The sequence below is a fragment of the Melitaea cinxia genome, chromosome 2, assembly GCF_905220565.1.
Source record: "Melitaea cinxia chromosome 2, ilMelCinx1.1, whole genome shotgun sequence".
Taxonomy (NCBI): Eukaryota; Metazoa; Arthropoda; class Insecta; order Lepidoptera; family Nymphalidae; genus Melitaea; species Melitaea cinxia.
The window spans coordinates 15855789-15882434 of NC_059395.1; the positions used below are offsets into that span (position 1 = coordinate 15855789).

The 26646-nt window shown below is 30.5% G+C and overlaps 1 protein-coding gene across 1 annotated transcript in view; it reads left to right on the top strand.

Moving 5' to 3' along the window:
• The window catches only part of LOC123662111 (GTPase-activating Rap/Ran-GAP domain-like protein 3), a 95202-nt gene that overhangs the window by 61582 nt on the left and 6974 nt on the right, over nucleotides 1–26646 (top strand). Inside the window, exons 4-11 of the mRNA XM_045596998.1 lie at nucleotides 1244–1325; nucleotides 13865–13968; nucleotides 18564–18695; nucleotides 19164–19290; nucleotides 23427–23525; nucleotides 23769–23872; nucleotides 25482–25587; nucleotides 26240–26382. Coding sequence (XP_045452954.1) covers nucleotides 1244–1325; nucleotides 13865–13968; nucleotides 18564–18695; nucleotides 19164–19290; nucleotides 23427–23525; nucleotides 23769–23872; nucleotides 25482–25587; nucleotides 26240–26382 — 897 coding nt within the window. The remainder of the gene's footprint in view (nucleotides 1–1243; nucleotides 1326–13864; nucleotides 13969–18563; nucleotides 18696–19163; nucleotides 19291–23426; nucleotides 23526–23768; nucleotides 23873–25481; nucleotides 25588–26239; nucleotides 26383–26646) is intronic.

A 26646-nucleotide genomic window follows, 5' to 3' on the forward strand; every position in this document is an offset into this window, starting at 1 on the left:
AGAATATGTCAATCCTTCCACAAGAAAAATTTAATAACCATTTCGTAAAAAATATTTCTGTTTGAGCTGTATACCTTAAGAGTTACATATGCACACAAAGGGAAGTCGGGGGAAATCCACGTATAACATAGGCTCTTTCTTACTGGTTTTATATTAAAGAAGAGAAGATAGATCTAAAATATTTTATTGCTTTACTTTTTCACTTCCAAGTGTATCGAATGGGAGTGACGTAGTTGAGGATTGCTTATTTTGATTTGCTTGTTCTCCTGGTGATAAACTAAATAGGTATTCTACAATAAGGAGGTAACCAAATTCATTAATATTAAATTACAATAATTTTAATAAGAACAGTTAGATAATATAACCAAATACAATGTATTTTTAGAAGTTATCTTACGTTGGTAATTCAATATTCCAATAATTAAAATAATTTAAAATCTAATTCTTGGACAGGGTTTCAATCAAAAGGAGTGAATCAAGGAGAAGCTTATACCTATTGTAATATCACCAATAAATACAATAATTATCAAAGAATAAAATATTTAAAAACTTTTTACATGCTCCTTATTGTTAGCGTAATTTTACAAAAAATTTATGGCCCATTTAGCAAATCAAATTACCGACTCTGCAATTTATGTTAGAGACGGATGACCACAATCTTTTAAATACAACGATTTAAAGCTTATCCTTTATTTATATCTATAAAAGTTTATAATAATTAGCGGATTTTAAAAATATACGGAAGTATTTGACTAACCCGTTGACGCAGTGTGCACTGACCCTGCTTCCTGCTCCTGGGTTGTGGGTTCTATTCCTGCTTCGAGTCATACTGTAATATGTGTTTTATTATTTATATATGCATTAGTTATATTTTTATTTTTGTCACAAAAATATGTAGCTACATAGTCTGATGTTACTTGTAAAACAAATATTTATTAAGTTGCTTACCTAAAGAACAGGCGACAGTTTGTGTATATGAAAGATATTTATTATATTATTATTGTTACCATATTTTAAATCAAAATCATCATCTTAATTAATTAAATACTTGGCCATATAAACAATTTAAGTTTGATTTTATGGAGGATATCAAAAAGATATACATTTAACAACTGGTAAACTTAATATGAGAGACATTTAAATAATCAACATTCAAATACGGTACATACTTAGAGCATTTCCTTAATTTATTCTCTTGGGACTTCCTACGTATATTATGTCAAAATTGCGTCTTTTCTTTCAGCTGTTCGGGCCTCCCAGCGCACCGGTACTTGAAAATCCGGAATTTCAAACTCGGTGGTACTTCAAATACTTCCTTGGAAAAAGTAAGTATTATATACTATAATGATTATTATAGTAGTAAGCTTTATATATAGTTTTGTATAAAAATATTCACATAATAAATTTAATAATTTGGAAACGTTGTGCTGAGACAAAAAGTTTTTTTTCAAAAACGAAATACTTCAAAAATCCAATTTCAATAGGCCATAATAAGTAGACATGTTATTTATTACCGTTCGTTATCTAGTAGTATTATTAAGTGTATACGATAACAAGGACCCTCTTTATATATCTCTTCATGTGTATTATGATAATTACATAAATGTTACATACCACATATTACACACCTTAAAATACCTTTTTATAAAATTAATTAAACATATTGCTCCAATTCACTTATAAATCTATATCTGTCAGCTGTAATTCATTCGGGTTTAAGCCCAGCAGCCGTATCACATGAGTCTTATTTTAAGGTAATTAATTATTTTTACAGCCTTTGTGAATTATACGTGAACCAATATTCGAAGGCTAATGGTTTTATTATATATGAATATTCATATTTAGACTATCATAAAAACGTCCATTTAAAACATTTATGTTGCTCTCAAAATACATTCATCCTTTTAGATTTTGATCAGTCGTAAACTCTATTTCAAGGTTGTCAATCAATTATCGGAATACCTCTAAGGCAAACACCTATGTAACATTGTAGTCTTAAATTCGGATCAAAACTCCTAAGACTTTAAGACAGAACTTGAAATTTAAATTTATCTTAGGGCTTTGGGCTCATATATACATAAGTATGTGTGGCTATATTAATCCTTAATCAGTGAATATAAATATATAAATTAACACTCATACATTAACAGCATGTTACAGTATGTATGATTTTCACATTAGGTTGTGTAACAGCTCTACGTGTATAAACTCGTGCGTGTAATTAAATTCTAAACACGTTAATTAAACATCTATTAGGGGGACATTAATACCAGCGTATAGTGTGTAATAATATACGAGTGTCAATTATTGGCTAACAAAGCCATTTCTACACATTTTTTCTTTATATACGTCATACGTCGTATGGAAATCTTGTAGAAACTATAAAATATATCAATAATATTTCCACCAAGTAAAATGTCTTGTTAACGATATTGACATGGCAAGTGATGTGACAAGCATTATCATAATATACAATAACGTGACGTGTCCATCTAAATATTTATATAGATCACAATGAAAATAACACAAGAGTTGAGAGAGAGACCTTTGGCGTAATTTGTAGTGACCCTGCTTTCTGCTCCGCGGGTTGTGTGTTCGATTCCCGCCTGAATCTTGGTGTAATATTTTTATTTATGTATTTCTGTGTAAATTTATTAAAAAAAATACATTTTTGTTAAACAGGCTGTTACTTATTATACAAGCATTAAGTTGCTTACCTTAGGAACAGATGACCACGTGTGTATGTTATAAGATATTATATGTTAATAAAGGTAAGTAAAAGTTATTGTGTTTACTTTAAAAAGCAGCCACGTGATTAACATTTTAAAATAAAATGTATAGATATTAGACATTACAAATTTGAGTATGTCTTTATAGTAACGTTCAGTACTATTTGCCAAAAGGGTAAACATAGACGTACTGAAATAGAAAATTGATGTGAGCAAAAACTTCGGAAAGTACGCCTTTACATTTCGATAAGATCATGTCAAACGCAGATCAGATTCGGTTTTTCTTACAAAAAAAAATAATATATAATATATATATAATTTTTTTTGTATATACGAACATCTTGCGATGTATATCTAGAAATTTTTGATGACAATATATATATATACATACATACAGATCAACTGTAAAGATACTGTGAATAATTTGAGATTAAAAAAACTGAAGCATTGCTATGAAAGTTGTTCATTTTCGTAATTGAGGTAGGGCACAGCACGAAATTTCCTGCTAAACATCTAGAGCAATCCGACTGCGGAAATAGCTAGACCTTACAGAAGATCACAGCTGAATAATACTGCTTTCAAGCAGTGTTGTGTTCCTTCGGTGAGTAAGGTTTGGTGAGTAAGAGCTCCTGGGGGGAATTGGAGGCAACGCACTCGTGATGCTTGTAGTATTGCAGGCGTCTATAGGCTACGATAATCGCTTACCATCAGGTGAGCCGTACGCTTGTTTGCCGACCTAGTTGTATAAATAAAAAGTTTGTACAAACTATAACGAAATCTGATTCATAAATTATAATTTGATTAAAAAAATAAATATTTAATATTTAGTTTGTTTTAGTAACGTAACGAGATACTATAATTGAGTTGCGTTTAGTTTCAATTGCGATATCGAATCATGATTATGAATTGATATTAAAACTTCGCCATGCACTTACATCGTACAATTTAATAATGCTCATTTCTAAATAAAATATTGAGCTGTTTCCAAAAAAATATTTAATTGATTTACTAAGAATTTAATTATTGTGACCTCAATTAAGAAGAATGATAAGAATCTTAAGAATTTTTTTCATAAAGCGAAGATGGACAATTAAATATTATAAATGAGTAATATATTTTTAAATTAACTTCAGGCATCTACGAATATTTTTTTCTTTTTATTTTAATTAAACTCTTAATTATCTCAGATAATGGTATATTCAACAATATTATAAAACACTTCACAACGATTGTTGTTGACAACATATAATAATTATCCTCGATATAGTTTTGTTTACAAAATGTCAACCTTAAACAATAACATGCGTGTATATCCGATACACAGGTAAACGTAAAGTGTTACGAACAACTTTGAGTACGTACCCAATATTTCTGGCATGACCTTAAATGTTATCGCCTACGTAATGTACCTAGTCTAGCTATAAGTTTTGTTACAAATGAAAATGCATTTTTTTTAAATGAAGTAATGTAATATTATTAAAAGTCTCAGCAAAAAATAAAAAAATATTCTATTCGAAATGGCTACCTTTAATCTGTTTGGCCACGAATCTATGGATATACGCACTGTTTCCAAGGGAATTTTCACCACTGTTTGCTCCAAAGATTTTTTAAGAGACTAAATGTCGTCGTGTCGTTTAGAGCAGGCCATGTCCTCTAAAACTGACCATAATTTAAAGTCTAAAGGGTTGAGGTCTGGGCTAGATAAGGGCCAGTCTTCAACACTTATAAAGTCCGGAACGTTGGTTTCAAACCAGGCTTGGGTAGTTCGTGCCTTGTGACCAGGTGCAGAGTCTTGCTGGAAGGTCCACGGTATATTTTTAAAAAATGTATTGCTGAGAGGTTTCACCACATGATCCAAGACTGTATCTTACACTTTGGATGAAGTTTTCACTGCTTTTTCACAAAAATGTAGTTTTGTGACTGCTTGATAAGACACGCCCCACCAAACCATCACTGATGTAGGATGATGACCACGTTGTACCTTTCCGACAACTTGAGCAGCTTCTTTAGAACTTTGAGCGCACAATTTATCATTTTGCTTATTGTAGTGTTCTTCAATCGTGAAAATTTTTTCATCGGTAAAGAGGATATTTCTGTGCCTTTCACCTGCGTATCGCGACAGAAGGCGTTTTGATCGATTCACTCTCTTTAATTATAAAGATTAACTTAGGGCATGTCCTTATATCGGCGATAAGCTACGAGCTTCAGATCTTGTTTTATAATACGCGACAGAGTCCTAGCGGAATCTTCATTTCTCGCGATAAGATTTTTTGCTTCCTACTTTTTTGGTTTCAACGAATTCTGGCTTTAACAGCATTAACAGCCTTTGTATTTCTAACAACACGCGGCCGCCCCGATCTTTTCTGGTCTTCGACAGACGAAGTATTGCTGTATCTGTTGATAGTACGATATACGAACATACGGCTGATACCAAACTTTTGTAGTGTCTGGAATACGATCGACGGTTCCATACCCACTTTGTGCAAGGCGATCACTGCAATCCTATTTTCTTTAACACCCCATTCCATATTGTAATTTGATAATTAACACGAAAAAATATGTGAAATGGCGCAAAATCGACATAAGTTTTTAAAATAATATATGTGTTCCAATTTCAAAATAATTAAAAAGTTGAAAAACAAAAGCTTTTATGTAACAGTATTTATGGCCAGACTAGTTATATTAAGACAGATTTATTTTTTCATAAAAATCATTTTACTAAATTTTGTAAGAAGTGTCAGGGTAAGAGCTTTCTTAATTAAATTTAAAGCATGGAATAACTAGCTGTCCTTCTAAGAAATCTCTCTCGAAGTTCGAGATAAGTTAAGTGGTAATATTGCGGAATTTTTGTATTACTTGAGAAGGTCTCGACTGCGGGTGTTGCTGACACGATTTTTCTAAATAGCCTCTTTGGAGCTTACGCAAATCGTGCCTAAGACGCTTACTCAATTTATACGTATATTTTCATCTTATTGCTATATTACGTCATTGTTTCTTTTTCCTCACTCCCTTAAGCCTATCGCAGTTCACTGCTGGACATAGGCCTCCCCATGTCATGTGTTTTGCCCATAGTTACCACGCTGGGCAGGCGGGTTGGTGACCGCAGAGCTGGCTTAGTCACACCGAAGACGCTGCTGCCCGTCTTCGGCCTCTGTATTTCAAAGATAGCAGTTGGTTATCCCGCCATCGGTCGGCTTTTAAGTTCCAAAACGGTAGTGGAATTGTATTATCCTTTAGTCGCCTCTTTCGACACCCAAAGAAAGAGAGGGGGGGGCTACATTCTTTACTGCTATAACCACACAGCATTTGTTTCTTTTAATATATTTATATCACTTATAATGTTATAAATTTTAATAAAAGTCTGTCTGCTACTTAATTTTTAACTGTAAATATGTTTCTCAGAATCATTAAATTTCTGGCAATATAAATCTATATTAAATTTGAACAAAACTGACGCTGTATCTGCTAACCCAATGAACGTTTCAATGACAAAGCTACTGTGTACTAATAATAATAATAATAACGATAAACGTAATATTTCAATAATTTTTATTAATTTGTAAAATAACGAATTTAAAATAAGTTTAAACGAATTCTTGACAAAAATATTTTTTCATATACAACATTATACCAATTCGCTACCTTCTCAATATCTATTGTAACAACTTAGCGATTTTACAAAAATTAGGCTAAATTGGTATTTCGCGATGGAACGAAATAGTCGCATTTATTATTATATATCTTATGGTAGCATTACAATTTTCTGTTTCGACTTATTTGTATCGTTATATGACGACAATTTTTGTTTCTTATATTTCGAGAATTGGACAAGCAATATAATTCGTTTTCATCAAGTATATGTACGAGTAGGTAACATAAATATTACATTTGTTCGATAAATATTTATTTTTTTTACTAAGGTAATAAGAAATACACATTTTGGAACGAAGTTCCTTACGGCAGGCTTGACATTTGGCTGGGCGACCGAACTGAAAAAAATGTGATACTAAAACCGTAAGAAAAATATATAACGGAATTGACGTAACATCAGTCACACGACTGTATAATATGACGTTTGTAAAACTAAAATATTACTAGTAAACTTTTTTTTTTTAATTATTTATGTAATTTTATACTATCGACAAAAATTAATAAAGACATATGTTTTTTTATATCACTTAATAGTTAGCATTATTATTTTTATTATTATTTTGTTAGATTTATTTTATTTTACGTTATTTGTTATTTTCTAAAATACTAAATTTCCTAAATACTTTTATGTACTTAATTAAAAACCAATCAACAAAATTAAAAAAAAATCAAGAACTAGGAAATAAATATAAAATTCAACAAATTTTTTTTCAAATTGTGTTGCTTCTATACTATCCGAAGGAACGAATTTTCTACCTGGTGTCCCATGACACCACATAATTTTTTATGTAAGTGATGTTGCGTTTAAAAAATCCTTAAAATAAATTTAAATCTTAATAAAAAATACTATTTATAATTTTAAGTAATTGCTTTATTCTTTATATAGTCTTTACATAATGCTACTAAATCATAAGAAAATTCACTGAACCTTATTGGAAATATATATCATGAGCTTAGAATACCTAACAGCTCCAAAACTCCATAATTCTACTTACAATACAAAAGAAGGGATGCGATATTACTCCTAAGTTCGTTTAGGTGTACTGTTCCCAGCCCTTTGAAAATATCCTCATAAAGTATGATACTAACTGTTAGTATGTAATAGTAGAAAACGTTTTATTATTTCCTACAAGACTTATATAACAAGTTGCTAGCTTTTTCGTTGCTTTGATCGAGCGACACGGGAATATTTCCTTTCAATTACAATGGGAACGGTAAGGTTTGATCGTTTGGCCTCCCACTTGATTTATCAAAAGTTATCACAAAGGTAAAAAAAGGCTTCAGTTATTGTAAAATACTATACGCATTTCTATAATAAACATTTATTATTCGTTAAAATTAGTGAAAAGTTAGCTAATATTTCAATTCAATTAAACTTGGTATGATTGATAGTAGCAGCAGTAGGTACAACATTACACAGATAAAATAAGGATTAAGATAAGGATAAGATAACGATTATGTCGTAAAAATCATAATAAGGATAATGTAATATTATTTCAGACCTTTTATTACATGCTCACATAAGAAATATCTTCTTATGTCGTAACTTTCCTGTTAATCTGAGTGACGGCACTCGTAAGGCTCAAACTTCTACGAACAGATTTAATAAGAGCGCCGAAGCGAATATATATATAACTGGTAGAGCAATAAATTTACATATTTGTAATGTGTATGTTATTAGTGTTTGTAGCTATTATTACACAGGTTCTTAAATATAACATGTTCTTCTGAATAATTGCTAATTTATTTCAGAATTTACAGACGAATTCCAAGAGACGGGAATGAGCTTTTTTTAACTTAGATAAAATATATAATTTAGAATACAATTTAATATAGTCTGAAAATCTTAATCTAGACAACAATTTTCCTAATCGGATGTCTTCAAAGTACAAGTAAAATATCGTTTCAATAATAAGATTATAAAATGGAAGTGCTTGTTTGTTTACACAATAAGGAGAACATGGCTGACATGTTAAATACAGGTAACACCGCGCTCGAACTCTAGTAAATATAATTAAGTTTAAATACATGTTTGTATTAGTCTAAGATCCGTCTGTGAAATCAGTATATTTAATACGTAGGTAATCAAACTCAAATTTTAACATACATTTATGGATAGTACGAATAGTGAGAACATAATATAAAAAATTCATTCAATTGTTTTTAAAATAAAATATCATCCGCATCACAGCAATGTATGTAGAAATTTTGAAAAGCCACTGGTGCTGTTGCCTCTTGGCCGCGACTACTCCGCAGCCGGGAGGAAACAGCTAATACATATTTTTACGCTCATGACATACATACATTCATGTGTTATGTATAAAAATAAAGCTCACTTTTTAAAATCATAAAAAAATGACGGCAAATTAGGACTAGCTAACCTTTTAAAACACTGATTAAATTTATATAAATCATTGAACTTGATATATTTTATGTTTTAAATAATTACGACTACATAAGGCATTTAAGAATTTGTTAGTCTCTCATATTACCCACCACATTCGAGTATAATTACTCGATATGGTGTTGTAATTACTAGTTAAAAAAATTCAAATTGCAATATAAATCTATAATACCAGTAGTAAAAAATAAATTAAAAATTAAAAGTCTTAAGCTTCATAGTCGTGAGACTATGATTTAACAAGCGCTAACTTATTTAGGCTAATATATCGTAATCAGTAACAATGAGTAACCTTTATAATGGTTACTATACCAACAGTAAACGTATCTTTTAGTTAGTGCTGCTCAATGCATTGTACCGCCTTAAAGTTACTATTTGAACGATATTTGGGGACTCTAAAATAAATATCTGCTCAACATTTGAAATATGTTTCAATTTGTAGGACATATTCTCATATGACCCTCGTTACCCTGCTCATATGTTCAGTTCTATTCGGATGATACATTCCATATATTCGTAGGAATTTTTCAACTGAGAACAAATCTAAAACTTAAAAAAAAGGACAACATCAAAAGAAGTTCCTTGATACAAACTAAATATATTAAACACGAGAAAATTTTATCAATTCGACCAAAACATTTTCAAGTCTTTTCATCGTTTAACATCAAAATTTAACCAATCACACAATAAAAGTTTTTATTTTTTTTTGCAAAAATCACATCATAAATTTTAGAATGTTGCTTGTTGTAGATTTTTATTTTTGTGGGTACGATTGCTTTGTTGGAAAATGTATATTAAAAACATGTTTTCGATTATGAAACTTAAAAACAAATGTTATTTATTTTTATTATAAATTTCTATGTTCCACTTCATGTACAACATTCATTTGTTGTTGATTAACTAGAAGATTCAAAACCCATTAAAGGGTACGTGGTTACAGTTGACAAATCAAAATGCCTAAAAATTTGTTCTGTTATTTTGCAATAATGTTAATTTCCGCTCACTGGTCACAGGTGTTTTTTTCTAGCTTTTGGTTATTCTTACCTTACTGTTTTACCGCTAATTAGTGTTAATTGTTTATTGAAAGATCTTTTGTTAAGTTTTTTTTACAATGATTTCCTTGACCGTCATGCTGAACATGAGTTTTGAAACAATCTCATTCGACATAAAAAAAATAACATTCCCTATAATTACATTTAGCAATAAAATAAAATGTACCGACTACAGAAAGAATGTTGTCGCAAAACAAATAGTGGCAGTGGAGAAGAAAAAAAAGTAGTCAAAAAATATTCTGTCAAAAATTTTATGGCGCATTACTCATATTGCTTTACGTAACATGCTACGATGTTTTTATATACTATTAATATAATGTGTTAACAAGAATTTTCGTGCTTTAAATAATTCCGGAAAGTTTGTAGCAAACTAATAATATAAGATACAACTTATCAAATATGTTTGCTACAGTATGCATAGTTTGGATGCAGCGCGTATTCCAAAACTTTAGAGTACTTTAGTGCAAAAAGTTACAAAAGACATATTATTTATCTAAACGAATGAAATTGATGAATTTTGATAACTTGCATAGGCTACCAGAATGATAGCAGGAAAATTTCTGTTCAATCTTAATTATTTAACATTACATGCATCTAGTAAAAAACGGTTATTTTAATATTACAAACAGACAATTCAATTTTATTTATTTGTATAGAGTACAACTTGTAGAGTACAATTACTTCCATTTTTATAGATTGTAGGAAACCGAAGTTTTAGCACTCTTTCCACCTTGACACAGCAGTTCCTTGTAACGTGAGTACCTTACACGAACATAAGTATAAGTGCACAACTAATAATTGTGTTTGCTGGCAAACGAAAAAAAACCGACTTCAATTACATCGACAAGTAATACAACGTAGGTAGACGAAAAAATAGTCAAGTAAATACGCATTATTAAAGATTTTACATCATAAGCAGCGGCTTTCGATTAAATTAAAAAGCATCAAAATTGGTACACCCAGTAAAAAGTTATGCAAATTTTCGAGGGTTTCCCTCGATTTCTATGGGATCCCATCATCAGATCCTGGTTTCTTTATTATGGTACCAAACTTAGGATATGTCCTTTCCAACAAAAAAAGAATGATCAAAATCGGTTCATAAACGACGAAGTTATCCCCCATAACCTCCTCCTTTTTAAGTCAGTTAAAAAAACAGAAAAGTTTTTACCATTTCTTGCCATAATTCGAATAACTAGTAAATTAAGTTTTACAACTATTAATTAATAAGTTCAGTAACTAATTTAGTAACTGGTGCGCTGATTAATAGTCAATTTAGCCACTACTTGAAACGGTTTATATAATAAATGAAGTTTGTAATCCAGAAACTAATCAGAACTTGTTGAAAAACTAGGTGAACTTTAAGTCGTGCCATTAGCTAGGCAAAACCCAAAAAACAAGTCTGAATCATTTGACAAGACATTGTTGTAAGGAATCTTGTTTAAGTACATCTTATAATTAGAAGTGAAAATGTTTATCTATTGCGGACATAATTTTGGTGTATGTGAATTTATCAAAAAATCCCCTAAACTTCTGAGATATTAAGTTATATTAAGTTTTTTGTGTGTGTATTCAGTAAGCCACACAAGTGTCACACAATAATTTAATGCAAAAAATTCCCTTAGCGTCACGAATACCTAACTAAAATAAGTACTGGGTATGGCTCTTGCTAAATATATATATTTTTTTCAATTTATAATATATAGCGTAAACTTTTAGCAATATAGATTCTTGTAAATAAATTGCCATATGAAGCAGGACAGTTATGCTCTATTAAAGATATAAATTTTAACATTGTGTATTTATACTTCCTTAACAAGTGGTCCATTGCGGTTTTTAGACGCGATGGCATTTGTTGCGACTGATGGGCTAACTATGATTTTTATGACGTTAACGGACGTGAATTAAATACCTTGGACCGCCTAGTTTGTATGCTGTTTATAAAATACTGAATATATCACCTGAGTTTATGTGTCCTTTTGATACGTATCTAATTTTAAATTTCTATGGTTTGGCACTATGGTTACACCAATCACCTATAGCACTAGCGGGTTCGATCCCAGCTCATAACAAATGTTTGTATTTTATGGTCTGGATATTTAAGTTGAATGCACCGGGTTTAAACGCTGAAACTATAAGCGTAGTTATAAAATCTCAGAAACTGCTTCTTAGTCAAAAGAAAACTTGAGATTCAATATATACACTCGACCAAATTGCCTGTGAAAGAGCAAACAGTTACGCTAAATTTTTTGCAAAGCTCAAGGCCTCAAAGGCTTGGTGAAGATAGAATTGACGCTGTACTCTAGCTTCAGTATAAGAAATAAAGCTTCAGCCTACATTAAGGCTAAAGCTTTAGTATATTTGATTATGAAAGAAATTATATATTATATAACTAACATAATATTATACAAGCTGGAACTCCAAACATACGGTGAGCATGTTTGGAGACCTTTTGCAGTCACCTCGCTAGCAAATATAGGCTTAAAATTACTCATTACGTCTTTTTTCATGTGGTCTCGTAAGCACTAAGGTTTTTATTATAGGTATAACTCAACTTGCTCATATATTGTTTGTTCTACTATGATTGGTATGTCGTCTTCCAATAAATCTGATGTAATAAGAGATCTATCAGTGTACAAAGCAATTTTTGTCAACGATATGTTTCTAAATAAAGAAATTTATATGTAACTTTATTGCACTCACGAATTTGATCGAACAAACTGATATCCATAAAAAGGTGCACTTCGTTACCTAGACCCATTCAAATTTAGAGCGGTACTTCTTATCAAGGTCGATCAAAATATACTCGTAATGCAGAATCAACCAATGTACATTGTACAGGTATATTGGTCTATATACCTACAACGGTTAAGACTAATGCAAACTGGAAGTATTGAAAAATAACTATAAGAACGTTAATGGTGTTATAGATAATTATTCAGTTTTTACTGCAATATATAAAAATAAAAATCCTACTTTACAAAAATTATGTGGTGTCACGGGACACCAGGTAGGAACGAAGTTCCTTCGGATAGTATAGAAGCAACACAATTTGAAAAAAAATGTTGAATTTTATATATATTTTCTTGTTCTTGATTTTTTTTAATTTAGTTGATTGGTTTTTATTAAGTACATAAATGTAGGAAGGAAGGTAATTTAGGAAATTTAGTATTTTAGAAAATAACAAATACCGTAAAATAAAATAAATCAAACAAAACACTAATAATAATAATAATTCAAACTATTCAATGAAATAAAAAAACATGTCTTTATTTATTTTTGTCGACAGTATAAAATGACATAAATAATTTTAAAAATCTTTACTAGTAATATTTTAGTTTTACAAACGTCATATTATACAGTCGTATGACTGATATTACGTCACTTCTGTTATATATTTTTCTTACGGTTTTAGTCTCACATTTTTCTCAGTTCGGTCGCCCACCCAATTGTCAAGCCTGCCGTAAGGAACTTCGTTCCAAAAACACACATTAAAAATTAACCTATCTCTACACCTTCAGCAATAACTGGCGTCTTCATTAACAAGTCGTCCGCGTAAAAATAAAAAGTAAGAAGCTTTTTAATATATTGACTATGGTAGAATACAAAAGAGGAATGAATACAATTCTCCATTCACATTGAAGCGAATTGTTTCCTTGAGTTTCCGTTTCTCTACCAAGCTTTAATTGCAATGTATAATATTAAAAAAACTTCTTTGAATTATTTTCTAATTGTTTTTATATCTTATGAAAATTCGTTGAGTTTTGCGTCTTTTATTTTATATATATGTAATGATAGCTTAATTAAATTGACTTGTCAACTATTGTTTTATATACAGGAAAATTCGTCAGCGTCAGACCACGTCCTAACCTTTCTATTATCAGTAATCTTAGGATTGCTGATTACAAGTGAATAAGCAAAAATACATTATGTGTAAAAAAAGCACGGGACATTCAGAGACCATCCATGTTTTATCTCTTAACAGAAAAAATAACCCATTCGATTTATTAACATCACATGATATTTTTCTTTAGTGCATCAGAACTACATCGGTGTGGATGGCGCGAGGGAACCATACCTCCTTAGCGTGGTGCAGGAGGGCGCGGGTCTTTTACGAGCAATTCTCTTCAATAAAATGGTAAGTGCTCGTTATTACAACTTGTATATACATTACTTTAAATATAGAATGTTCTTAGAATCTTTTCTTTTTATATTATAGCTCAGAATATTGCTTGGTAACGTAGCAACATAAGCAGAACAGAGAAGGTTATGATTCTAAAATATGATAAATGTTATTATTTTTATTTGAAACGTAAGAAATGTATTTATTCCTTAAAACATTTAAGGCTCTTTGTTTTATTTTTAATTAATGGTTGTTATGAATTTAATACAATATAACTCAAACAAACCAAGTCGAATTTTTAGACTCTTAAAAATTTATACAAATACTAGCTGACCCCGCAAACGTTTCTTTGCCATATATGTTATTAACCCGCTTAATCCCCCCCTCCTTATAACTTAGGGGTATGAAAAATAGATGTTGGCCGATTCTCAGACCTACCCGATACGCCCACAAAATTTTATTAAAATCGGTCGAGCCGTTTCGGAGGTGTTCAATGTTTAGCACCATGACACGAGAATTTTATATATTAGATTTACAAATAATGAAAAGAAAAAAATATATATTTGTTATTAATTTTATATAACTTGACTTCTACAGTAACCCGTTGGAACAAACCGAATTTATAACATTGTATACATGAGTCTTTTTTACCCAATTAAAAATACAATATTGCAAAAGTGTTATGAACTGTATAACGTGTACTAGTATGTACCATTCTTATATGTACTAGTATATGCTATATTTTGAAGCTTTAGTTATTTACTGATAACACCTGCAAAAATTTTCCACTCCTGGATGAGGATTGCGGAAAACTGGATTGTCAAACACGAACTTGGAGAGGCCTATGTCCAGCAGTGGGCTGCAATAGGCTAAACTGACTAACTGACTGATTTGCAACGATTCTTTATTTAAATCACATAAATGTATCTTAGTTGCACTATACTAGCGGCATCCACTTTAAGTTAACACCTGATGTGATTGGTCACTTTCATGAAATTTATATGTATATTTTTATAATATCCTATACTTGAATATACGGAATCCGAGGAGTAGTCCGAAAAGCTTAAAAGAACCTAAGCCAAAGGACCAAAAGCAGCTTTATTATTTGTTGGACCAAATCCTTTTTGGCAGATACGTGTGAAATTCTCAAGTTAAAATTAATATTAAATACTTTGGTTTACAATCCCATATAACTTTAGAAATCAAATTTAATACAAACACTTCAAAAACTGTTACATAATATTAATTCAAATAATATAAACACATACAAATAAAATAAAATCGCTAATAAACCTACAAAGACTAGTTTTTGATGAATGATCATTAAATTTAAGAAATGTAAAAAATCTTTATTTTATCGTTAAATGAGACAGATATTTCTGAGTTATTCCTTTTCAAAGTAACACAATGCACCGCAACTAAGATATTTACAATCAATTTCTCTTTACGCTACTTTACCTTAAGTAAGCCGTTGTTCTGCTCAGCTCAGTGACATCGCATAACGTTAGATTTTATGCACGTCTTCTTTATTTTATATATGTGTTAAGCTGAAAATGTTTGGGTATAATAATGTCATGGATATATATTGATAGCGCTATTTTCACGAGTGATATGGCCCAAATTCCTGTGAATGGGAAGTGAAATCGTAATCTGAAATAAATTGCCTCTACGTGGTGCAAAGACTCTTAGACAGTACGATGCAATTTCAAGAAGAACGGAGCTACGTTATCCATTATTTATTATTATATATTATTTCAAGTTTAATTGAAAACACGCCTCACGCCTAATTAGATCGTTTCCATATACACACTATGTAGAGGTACAAACACAGTATATGTGAACGTCAAAACTATATTAAAAAAACTAACAATTTAAACTATGACCGCTTGTACATTATCAAATATTCTCTGAAGAGTAATGTTCTAAAACCGCATATTATACAGCAACTAACATACATTATGTGGAATTTTTGTGCAGCACATTTGACTAATATAATAAATTTCGTATATACTCGTATGACGATTTTGCGGAAGTTGTGAGTAAAACAATTTCAACATGACAATATCCGGAATACTTTACGACATTACTTATGTTCGAATTTCATTGTGCATTGGAACTAATGTTACCTACAGATATTTTGTGTAGCTACGGGAAAAAGTCACTCTGTGATGAAATATGTTAATGTTTAGTCATATTCCTCTGATCAAAACATATCCAAAACCAGGAATTGATATATAAGTGAAATATAAGTATTTAAGAGCTAGTGGAGTACTAGTTAACGTTATTAAAGGCATATATACATGGCAAATATAATAAACAAAATTGAGATTACCTACGAAATACAGAAAGACAAACGTTTTATTTTTCTGGATGTAAGATTTCATGCGACTGAACAAAATTGTAGGTCAGTCTTTGTTACGAAAGCATATACTTATCATCCGGTACTCGCATGATTCATCTTACTAGCATCCACGTTACTTTATATCAGTGAGTATGTTATCCTAATTTGCCTCATCAATTACTATGTGATGAGCATAGGAGATGTAACAAATCACAGAACATAGCTCATAGAATATCAGTTTAAGTATATTAGCATGCTCTATGTTTAAAAATAGTCAACCTTTCTTTCGCTTGTGAATACAGTAATGCACAATATATTTTATGACGATAACCCTGAAAACAATTTAAAAATCAAGACTGGTTATGTTTACAATTGGGAAATTTTACGTTCCTTGTAAAAAAGTATTTTATAACTAAACTGATTAAGAAACAGAGTTATGAAGGCAGTAAAAATGTTTCAGCAATCGCTAAATACCGTTTCAATCCACTGAACACTTTATAATCCCGGAATTTACATACATTTACATATATTAAAGCTCTTAAAGAACTAAGTTAAGAATTTCAGAGAAGCTGAAATTTTAAAATTGTAATTCGACGTCAATAAAAACAATTAAGTGACGTTGCGCAATCTGCCGCCAATTGGAGCCCAAATTAAACTACGAGGTTAACCCAAAAAGAAATAGATGGGGTAGATAGGTACTGCCCATGACAGCTGACAAATGACACGCCTCATCATCACAGTCCCGAAGCCTCCCCGAAGCGAATATAATCTATGTAACTGAATATCGACATCTATGCAACAATATATTGTATACCCGTGTAATTGTTGTAGAAAAAAGGTTTATGCATCACAAATGTAAAAGTTAAAAATATTTAATTTATTTTAATTTCTATAGGGTTACAAATAATGCAAAAATTTTCATCCAATTGTCTGTCGACTTTTTTAATTTGGTAGATAAATTATATTATTCAATAATACTGCATAATTGAAGGCTAGAAACTCTCAAGTATACGGTGTTCTAATGAAATTGACTTACAAATTAAGTCACTTTACTTAAGCGCATGTGTCACTAATTTGTAAATAAAGCTACAGACAAAATTTCACATTATAAACATGGGCCTAGGTCTAAACTCTAAAGATCTAAAAAGAAAAAAGTGGGAACTCAGAATGAAAAGAAAGCTAGCCTTCTCAAGTCGCCGTATTAACGCAACTATTAATTATAATCTATACTTGTTATACGTACGAATATAATAGAATCTACACAATATACGAAGTTTTAGTCACTAAACTTTTTTTAGAATCAGAATCAATTATAAAGAATGAATCTAGTATAGTATAAATTTTAAGCTAATTTTATTTTAAAAATTTATTTATAACTCTGCGAACTGAAAAATAACTTTTTCGTTAAATTCCACGCGGGCGAAGTCGCGGAAACAGCTAGTTCCATATAAATATCGTTGATTGACGACGCGTTGCGCGTTGGTTTAACGATATTTTGTGTCACAGCGATATTTTGTGGCTGTTGCGCTGGCGGTTGTAGGTTCGATCCCCGCACATGACAAACATTTGTATTGGCCCTACAGATGTTTGCCGTGGTCTGGGTCTGGTGCAGTCCTTGTCGGTCTCTCCACGGTGCCTCGGAGAGCACGTTAAGCTGACTTGATAGCGATCGTTACTCATAGTAGGGAAGATATCCGCCAAGCTGCATTGAAACAGCGTGGTGGATTAAGCTCTAATTCGTCTCGTACATGGGGAAAAAGGCCTATGCCCAGCAGTGAGATATTACAGGCTGAAACGTAAAATATCGTTAATCCTGTTTGTATAGTATTCACTTCTTCACTACTTCATGAAATAAACATCCACACATCTTATCCAAAACCTTTTACATCTATGTTAAATCAAAACTTGCTATCAAGGATTACAACTTAAGAAGTATAAGTTGCGGAGTTTTTTAAAAATAAGAGAGGTGTTAACAAAAGCTTCTTATGACTCCTATATGTATTTTTAATTAATGTATATATATATATTATGCAGCAGTAAATAATAAATAATAATAAATAAATAAATATTTACACAATCGACTGCTTTTAATTTTTATACATACAACCAATAGTGTATAATATCTAATCAAAGTAAGAAGCTTCAATAAAAGTATGTTAATTTGCACATTTTTTTTGATGTTTCCAATATAGTGAATGGTGAAAAAGTAACTGAACCCTTTTAAAACTGTCATACTTTGTGACATAAAGGAGTCGATGTATTGTTACAGGGAGCTCATAAGATATATCTCCCGGCGAGCGCATGGAGCGGCGGCGGAGGCCAAGCTCCTACGAGGCCCACCCTCAAACAGATATTAGCTCAGTTCACAGCCATCGAGCGAATTGACAAAATGCCTAGGGAGGTAAGATTATTAAAATATGTTAAACATATATACTATATTACATTAATTGATTTTTCTGCAAAATAGTTAATGTAACTGTTTTCCGTTAAATTTTACCAATCAAAAGTATGGCATTTAATCCGTAACTACTGTCAAGCATTGTGGTGTTTTATACATAAATACTGTCTGTATAGATTTATTACTTTATTTTGCTTTCTATTAATAATATTTTTGTGTATATTCGTTTAATATAAAACACGGCACGTATAAACATGTCAGTTTTTGTTGAAAGATTTCTTTAAAGAAGAATAAAAGTATAATTATTATCTAGCAATTTGGAGTTGGACGTTGCTAACTTTTCAATTAGAAGTTATAAGTGGATAATAAAAAAAATTCAAAAAGTAGTAAAGATTTATTATTAAGGATATATGTATAATATGCCTTTTAAAATTATTATAATAAAAGTTTATAACTTTTCCTATAATTAAGATTGCGTGTCCGGAATTACAAAAAGATGTTTTGCTGCTCGAAGAACAAGAGGGCTCCGTGAATTTCAAAATAGGTGTTATGATAATGAAACCAGGCCAAAGAACCGACGATGAAATGCTTTCAAATGGTAAAGTATTTACTATAGTACTTACATTTTATATCTTATTAACATCTATATCTATTCTTTGTGTTAAAAAAAATATAGTAAAAGAACATGAGTTTAACAACATATTAAAAGAAACTATTCACATTAAACGGCCGCTAGTCCAATAAAATCATGAATCGGGCATCCGGAAACATTTACGTCTAAGCCTTGTCATATAATATATATATATATAGAATCTAAATCTCGGAAATTTTCATAAAATTTAGTATATAGTAGGTTTCGGGGGAGATAAGTCCATCTAGCTAGGATTCATTTTTAGAAAATGTCGTTTTATCCCTGTTTTTAGGGAGTGAAAAAATAGCTACAATATCTTTAGAATATGAAGGTAAATTTCGCAACTGTCAATAAAGTTGTAATAGCTCAGGTGGGAAATCGGCCGGTCGCGATCGACCGAAAAGACCACGGTTCAAATCCTCAACTTTCCAGATCGATTATTATTTTTTCTTTTTTTTCTAATTGCACTCGTTATTTTTTATTTAAATAGCCAGTTCTTATTTTTTAACCGACTTCAAAAAAAGGAGGAGGTTACTCAATTCGACCATATATATAAAAAAAATTATGTATTATGTAATTACGCACCGATTTTGATAATTCTTTTTTTGTTGAAAATGAGATATCCCTAGTTTGGTACCATGATAAGGAAACCAGGATCCGATGATGGGATCCCAGAGAAATCGAGGGAAACTCTCGAAAATCCGCATAACTTTTTACTGGGTGTCATGTGGTCACATTTAAATTTAATCGAAATCTGATTACAACTTTTGGAGTAATCTTTGATAATGCGTATTTATTTGAATATTTTTCATCTACCTACGTTGTATTTCTTGTTGATATAATTGAAGTCGGTTTTTCTTCGTTTGCGTGCAAACACAATTATTTATTATTATCTTGGTAAAATCGAAAAATATTATTCATATTTTATCATTATTATTTTTTTATTTTTAATTTTTTATATTTGTATATATTATTAACAACAGTAATAATTATATTATATATAAAAAATATAATATATTATATAAAAAATATAATTATTACTGTCACTAAAAAAAATATTATTTATATTTTATTTATTAGCATTAAAGTTAGCATTACATACGATATGGATGAAAGGGACGAAGAGTGAAAAGAGCAATGATTGATATTGATTAATTTGATATATATATTTTAATGACTATTTTGTATTTTATGTTTTAATTTTTTGTATTTAACTCCTTAATTACAAATTGTTAATAATGATGATGAAATGGTAAATAAATGAATAAAGTAATAATTAAAATATAATTTACATTAATATAATAAAATTATTATTATTAATAATAAACATTATTATAGTAATTGTTATTTTAAAATTTGTTAGAATGCAATTATTTAAGGTTTGTAATTGTACTAACATTAGATTATAAGCAACATTGTTACTAACACTATATGGGCTATTTCCGAAATAAAGATTATTATTATTATTATAAATAGATATGTAATTCGTATTTCGACGGGTGCAAAGTAAAAAGAGTTATATACAAAACAGCAACATTTCAGGAGAGCGCAAAATAGGAAAAAGTGCTCCCATTTTGTCAATTTTAAACCAAATTTGTTGAATTTTTCATCACTGCTATATTTTTTATAAAGACAAACAATTGTATATTTCATTTCTTCTAATTATGTTTAATTTACGAGATATTGCAGTTATCTGCCTCTACATTGTGCTTAAAAATATGACAACTGAATTAACTACCACTTGGTCGTTTCTACATGGGAATTAATAAATCTGGATTTAATAAAGATGTTCCATATATTTCAGTAAGTGTAAAAAGTATGACTTTTCCAATTCCAAAAATTTCCAAAAACGTCTTGCCATGTCTATTGTGATGTCTTAAAATGGTTTATTATTATGATAATACTTTCACACAAACCTTAATACGTAAAATCAAAAACAAACAAACATTGTTGCCGGCCGGTGAAGCGCATGACATCTGACTGATGACACAATAGGAATGAACGTGCGCCCCTCGCGCGGACTGCGTAAAAGCGGCCAAGCGGTAGTTGAACGCATGTACGTCGTGTAATTTTACAAAACAGCAGTAGTTGTCTTCTTTTACTTGACAAAAGTACATGAAATGAGGCGATATTTGTATTTTTTATTTTGCCATGTTGTAAAATATAAAGTTTTTAGTTAGTTACTGCAATAAAAAAAATCTCAAAATTGTAGTTAACTTTTTTTACTTTGCACCCGTCGATTTAACTATTATTTCCAAAAAACACGATTTACTAAAAATACCGAGCTAAGCTCGGTCACCCAGGTACTGTGTTTTATATCAATAAAATATTTGATTTAATTTCTTAATAATTTTTGCAGGAGATATTATTATTACATTAGTGATTCCAAATAACAATAGGTTTACTTTCATTTCGCGTATTTTAAATAGTAGATTATTAACCAAGGGGATTCGCTCGTGATTTAAGACGAGTCCTGAGTGAAGCGAGGGATTTAAGTTCCCCCAAGACTAAGACAGCTTTATCACCAAGGAAAATACTCTACTTTTTGTACCATTTGCGAAAAAATTAACACAATAATAATATGAGATAAGCATTTATTAAAAATAATGACAATTAAAAGTAAAAGTTAAGAATATTAACTTATTTATAAAAATAAATTAAAATAAACTTAACGTTTATGCATTTGAAGAAAACAAAAACGCGGCAAATTCCTAGACTAATATTTTTTTGTCGGAAAGCTTATACGGCCTCGTCGATTTTCTTAATTTTATTTAATAATCATAACTGCATAATAAATGCGTATTCCTTTTTCAAAAAGATGTATAATGCTTTATATACAAACTCAATGGTGTAAACACAGCTGATGTAGTTCAGTATATATTTCAGTAAGTATTCCAAATTTAAATCACATTCTCCCCCTAGAGGATGAATGAAATTCAGTACAATATTTTTTCCCCTTTTTTTTAACAGATTAAAAATGACTATTGTTATGTTCGCTTTTTATGGCATAGAATGTCACTTTTTTGAGCAAGTGGTACGAAAAATATATTTTCTTGCAAGGTATTTTATATAACTCATATACAATTTATTATTTATTTTATCAATAACTTAAGCTTTAAGATTTAAATATGATAGTTTAAAATCAAGGTTACATGTCTAAAAAATTAATCATTCCTTACAAAAAATATAAAGTAACTATAATATAATTATATATACAAATAATGAAGCCGCCCCATTGGTACAAGGGGTATCTTTACTGAACTCCCGTCTACATTATACTGGATGTCTGTATGTGTTGTTATATTTAGTCCCCATCTGTTGTTCCATTCAATCAATCTAATTTACTCTCGCCATTGTCTTTAATAAAGTAGACCTCTCAATTTATGTATTAGCTTATAGATATTACACTTCGAGAAAAAAAAACATAACAAATGAAAAAAAATGACTGAATATAATTTAATATAATCCATATTACTCTTACAAAAAATAACTTGTATGTACTCTGGTCTATTTATTCGGCCTCCGACACTCCTGCTGATCATAGGCCTGTTTCTCCATGTACGAGATGGATATGAGCTAAAGTATTAAGCATAAACGGGTAAAGCTGCCGTTAACTACGATTATAATAAAACAATTGAACCAAGATAAATTCGGAAATTTTATGAATCAGAAGTCGCAATAAAACGTAATTTATACCGTTGACTTTATTGCCATCATTTATTCAAGTTATCTTAAGTTTGAAGATTGTAATAAATGTGCTGCGTCTACTCTAACCGTAACTTTTTCACGTTACCTTTCCATAGCATTTCATACAATAATATTTTATGGTTATACGTATCCTTCGTATGTAGTTGAAAACAGCCTAATCAGATAAGAATGTCGGTGTACAATCAACTTTGTATTAACATTTATATAGATGTGTAATACATGCGTAATTAAAGTATATAATATAATACAAATAGGAAATTAATACTTGTCGGTAAAAACTAATTCATGTTAATCAAATGTCGAAACATATAAAATAAATCAAATTTATTTATAGAATATTTAAATCAATTTGAAAAACTTTTATTCCAATAATTATATAAAGCCTTACCTTTCAGAGAAGGGCAACGAGAAATGGGACCGATTTATTTCACTTTTGGGGGACAAGATTCGATTAAGAGGTTGGAACCGCTTTCGAGGTGGCCTTGATGTTAAAGGTGAGATTTCTAGACTGGACTGAATATTGAGTTAAATAAAATTATGGCCATGATTTCTAGAAATAGAAATAAACGTTATCTGACAAATTCCTTGAAATAACGAATTAAAATCTTTCTATGTTTTTTTTTTTCAGTTTCGTTTAACATTACATTTAAATCAATTTCTTACCGTTTAGCCGTTACAAAACATATCAAGCAAAACAAGATCATTCCCAACGTTATAGACATTGTATTTGTTTACAGGTGACATGACCGGTAGCCATTCCATTTACACGATGCACCAAGGACACGAAATAATGTTCCATGTCTCCACAATGTTGCCCTTCTCGAAAGACAACAAACAACAGGTTTGTACTAAAATATCCCCAAATATTCACATTATGATATTCTTACTAAACTTTAAAAGGCACCTTTATAATTTTTAATTATAACTTATAATATATTTAACATTTTAATTTAAACGTACTAGTTATCAATATGATCATTATAATATCAAAATAAAAAGAAAATAATTAGTAAAACAAACCGTATATAGCGCATTTGTAATAAGCGACTGCGCATTTAATCCCAAGCAAAATGTGTTCCTACTCTAAATTGGATTATAACCAATTTTATCTGAATGTTTTTGCTGAAAACAAAGTTCTCTCCGAAACAATTTAGGTCATTTAGCCACTTTGCGAATAAAAAGACAAGTTAAAAGCTTCGTATAGATTTAAAAAAGCTTTGTACAGATGGAAAAGAAGGCTCAGCAGTTACATAACTTTCAAAAAATCAGCATCGTAAATCCTCTTCCTTACGATGTCTTCATTAACTTTATTTACTAAATGTTCGTTAAAAGTAGAGATCGTTATTTACGAGAGCATGATCAATCCTTCTTCTTATTTCTTTCGCATTACACTTACAAATTTAAAACTGTCTTTTCGTAATAAATAAATGGAAAATAAGTGTTCATTTATGGCTGTCAGATAAACTCACTTTTATATTTTCATTTCGATAGATAACATTATATGTCAGATAAGTTTCTCAGCAACCGGCAAAACAAGCACTTTGAATGTTATATCCATTATTCCAATAAAATCGTCGATAATATCCTGAAATTGATATCACACATTTAATCATCAAATGCATCACTTGCACAAAGTACCTATCCACTTAATTTTGGAAATTACATTTGGCCAACAGCCATTTCGCAATATATTTTGTGATGTACTTTAGGAAGTGATCAAATAATTAGAATTGTTTAATACCTGGTAAGAAATCTGACCTAATCTCTTCATAAATATAGCGTTTTGAACGCTTGAATACATTTAGATACTAAATAGCTTATGTCTGAGCGTCTAGAATCTGGTACAGTAAGTAGAATTTTTTGGGCAAACTTTGACCTTTTTTAACCGACTTAAAAAAGGGAGGAGGTTCTCAATTCATGTATTTTTAACCGACTTCCAAAAAAGGAGGAAATTCATAATTCGACTGTATTTTTTTAACCAGGTGGACCGATTTTAATGATTTTTTAACGAAAGATGGTGCGTGTCATCTGGTCTCATTTAAATTTAATTGCGATCTGAAAAGTACGTTTTGAGCTATCGCTGATAATGCGTATTTTACTTGACTATTTTTTCGGCGATCAACGTTGTATTATACGTCACAACTTTTTACTGGGTAGACCGATTTCTATAATTCTTTTTTTGTCAGCCTACGTTGTATTACTAGTTCATGTAATTGAAATCGTTTTTTTTTTCATTTGCAAGCAAACACAATTATCTCACCACAAGTACCTAAAAAGTTCTTTGTGGCTGAAGACCTGACATAAAGACACTCATAAAAATAGCTTTTGAAACTATGAAAGATATTGAAGTACTCTTGTATAATATGTACTACATTATGTTCAGTTCTTCTTATAAAAGTACTAATTTAATAAAATTAGTAGTTTGTAATATATGTGTAACCTGTATACAGCTGGAGAGGAAGCGTCACATCGGCAACGACATCGTCAACATAGTGTTCACGGAAGACGCCGCTCATAATACATTCAATCCCCAGTGTGTTAAAAGTCATTTCACTCGTATCCTTTACATAATCAAATGTTTTCATTTAGTTATTAAGTGAAATTAACAACATATCATTCGACTTAAGCTAATAGCGAATAGCGATATAATAATCGTTTTTTAAGCTAACGAAAAAATACCTCCTTCGATCCTTTGAGGAAACAAAATTAACAAGGCAGAAAGGATTACGTTGGATTACATGGATGTTGTCATGAATTGTAACAATGATTAAAAACAAAAGTAAAAAATAAAAAGAAATAAAAATAAAGTAAACGGAAAATCGAACCAAATTTTCACGAATAAACCTTGCGTTGACTCACCACTGGACTAGTCGCCATGTTATTTAGGCGGTCAAATTAAGGGTACCTAGCGCTACGCAATGAGCTTAGCGTAAGCGGATTGCTAAACTTTAACAGGCTTATATCTCGAAAACAAAGCTGAACTAGCACATAGTATTTTGGGGTTTGATTAGTACCTAGCCACCCTACAACTACCATTTTCTATACTAAAAAAAATGATTTAGTTTTGACCCAGTAGTTTTTTAATATAATATTTTTTAGACCCATTGGACTAAGATTAGTGAACAAAAAATCTTGAGAGATAGGAAATTAACTTTTGTCGTATGTGAAATACTGTTTAATTTGCATAAGTCTCCTAAATTGTAATCAGATATATTTGCCGTGGTATCTGAAGTGGAAGGTGAAGGATACAGGCTAAGCGTGTATACGGACGACACTGTACCGCCATTTGGTCCATCATTGCCCTGCCCACCGATCTTCAGTGATCCACAATTATTTAGGGAATTTTTGCTTGTGAGTATTATAGTACCAATTATTTAATTTTTCGAAACAATACATCTCTAATCAATTTTCGTGAAATGTCTAAAATCTGTGTACTCTGCATTCATATTTTAATTTTAAAGTTATACTTCTTTTGGCGTGTTAGGAAAAAATGGTAAGAGTAAATTTTTTCTAATGCGCGCAATCACTAAAAAAAACCGACACTCTGAAGTTAGCTAGTCAACGAAGAAGAAGTTAGCAACGTGAAATTAGCTAGCCAATGAAATATAACTTCTT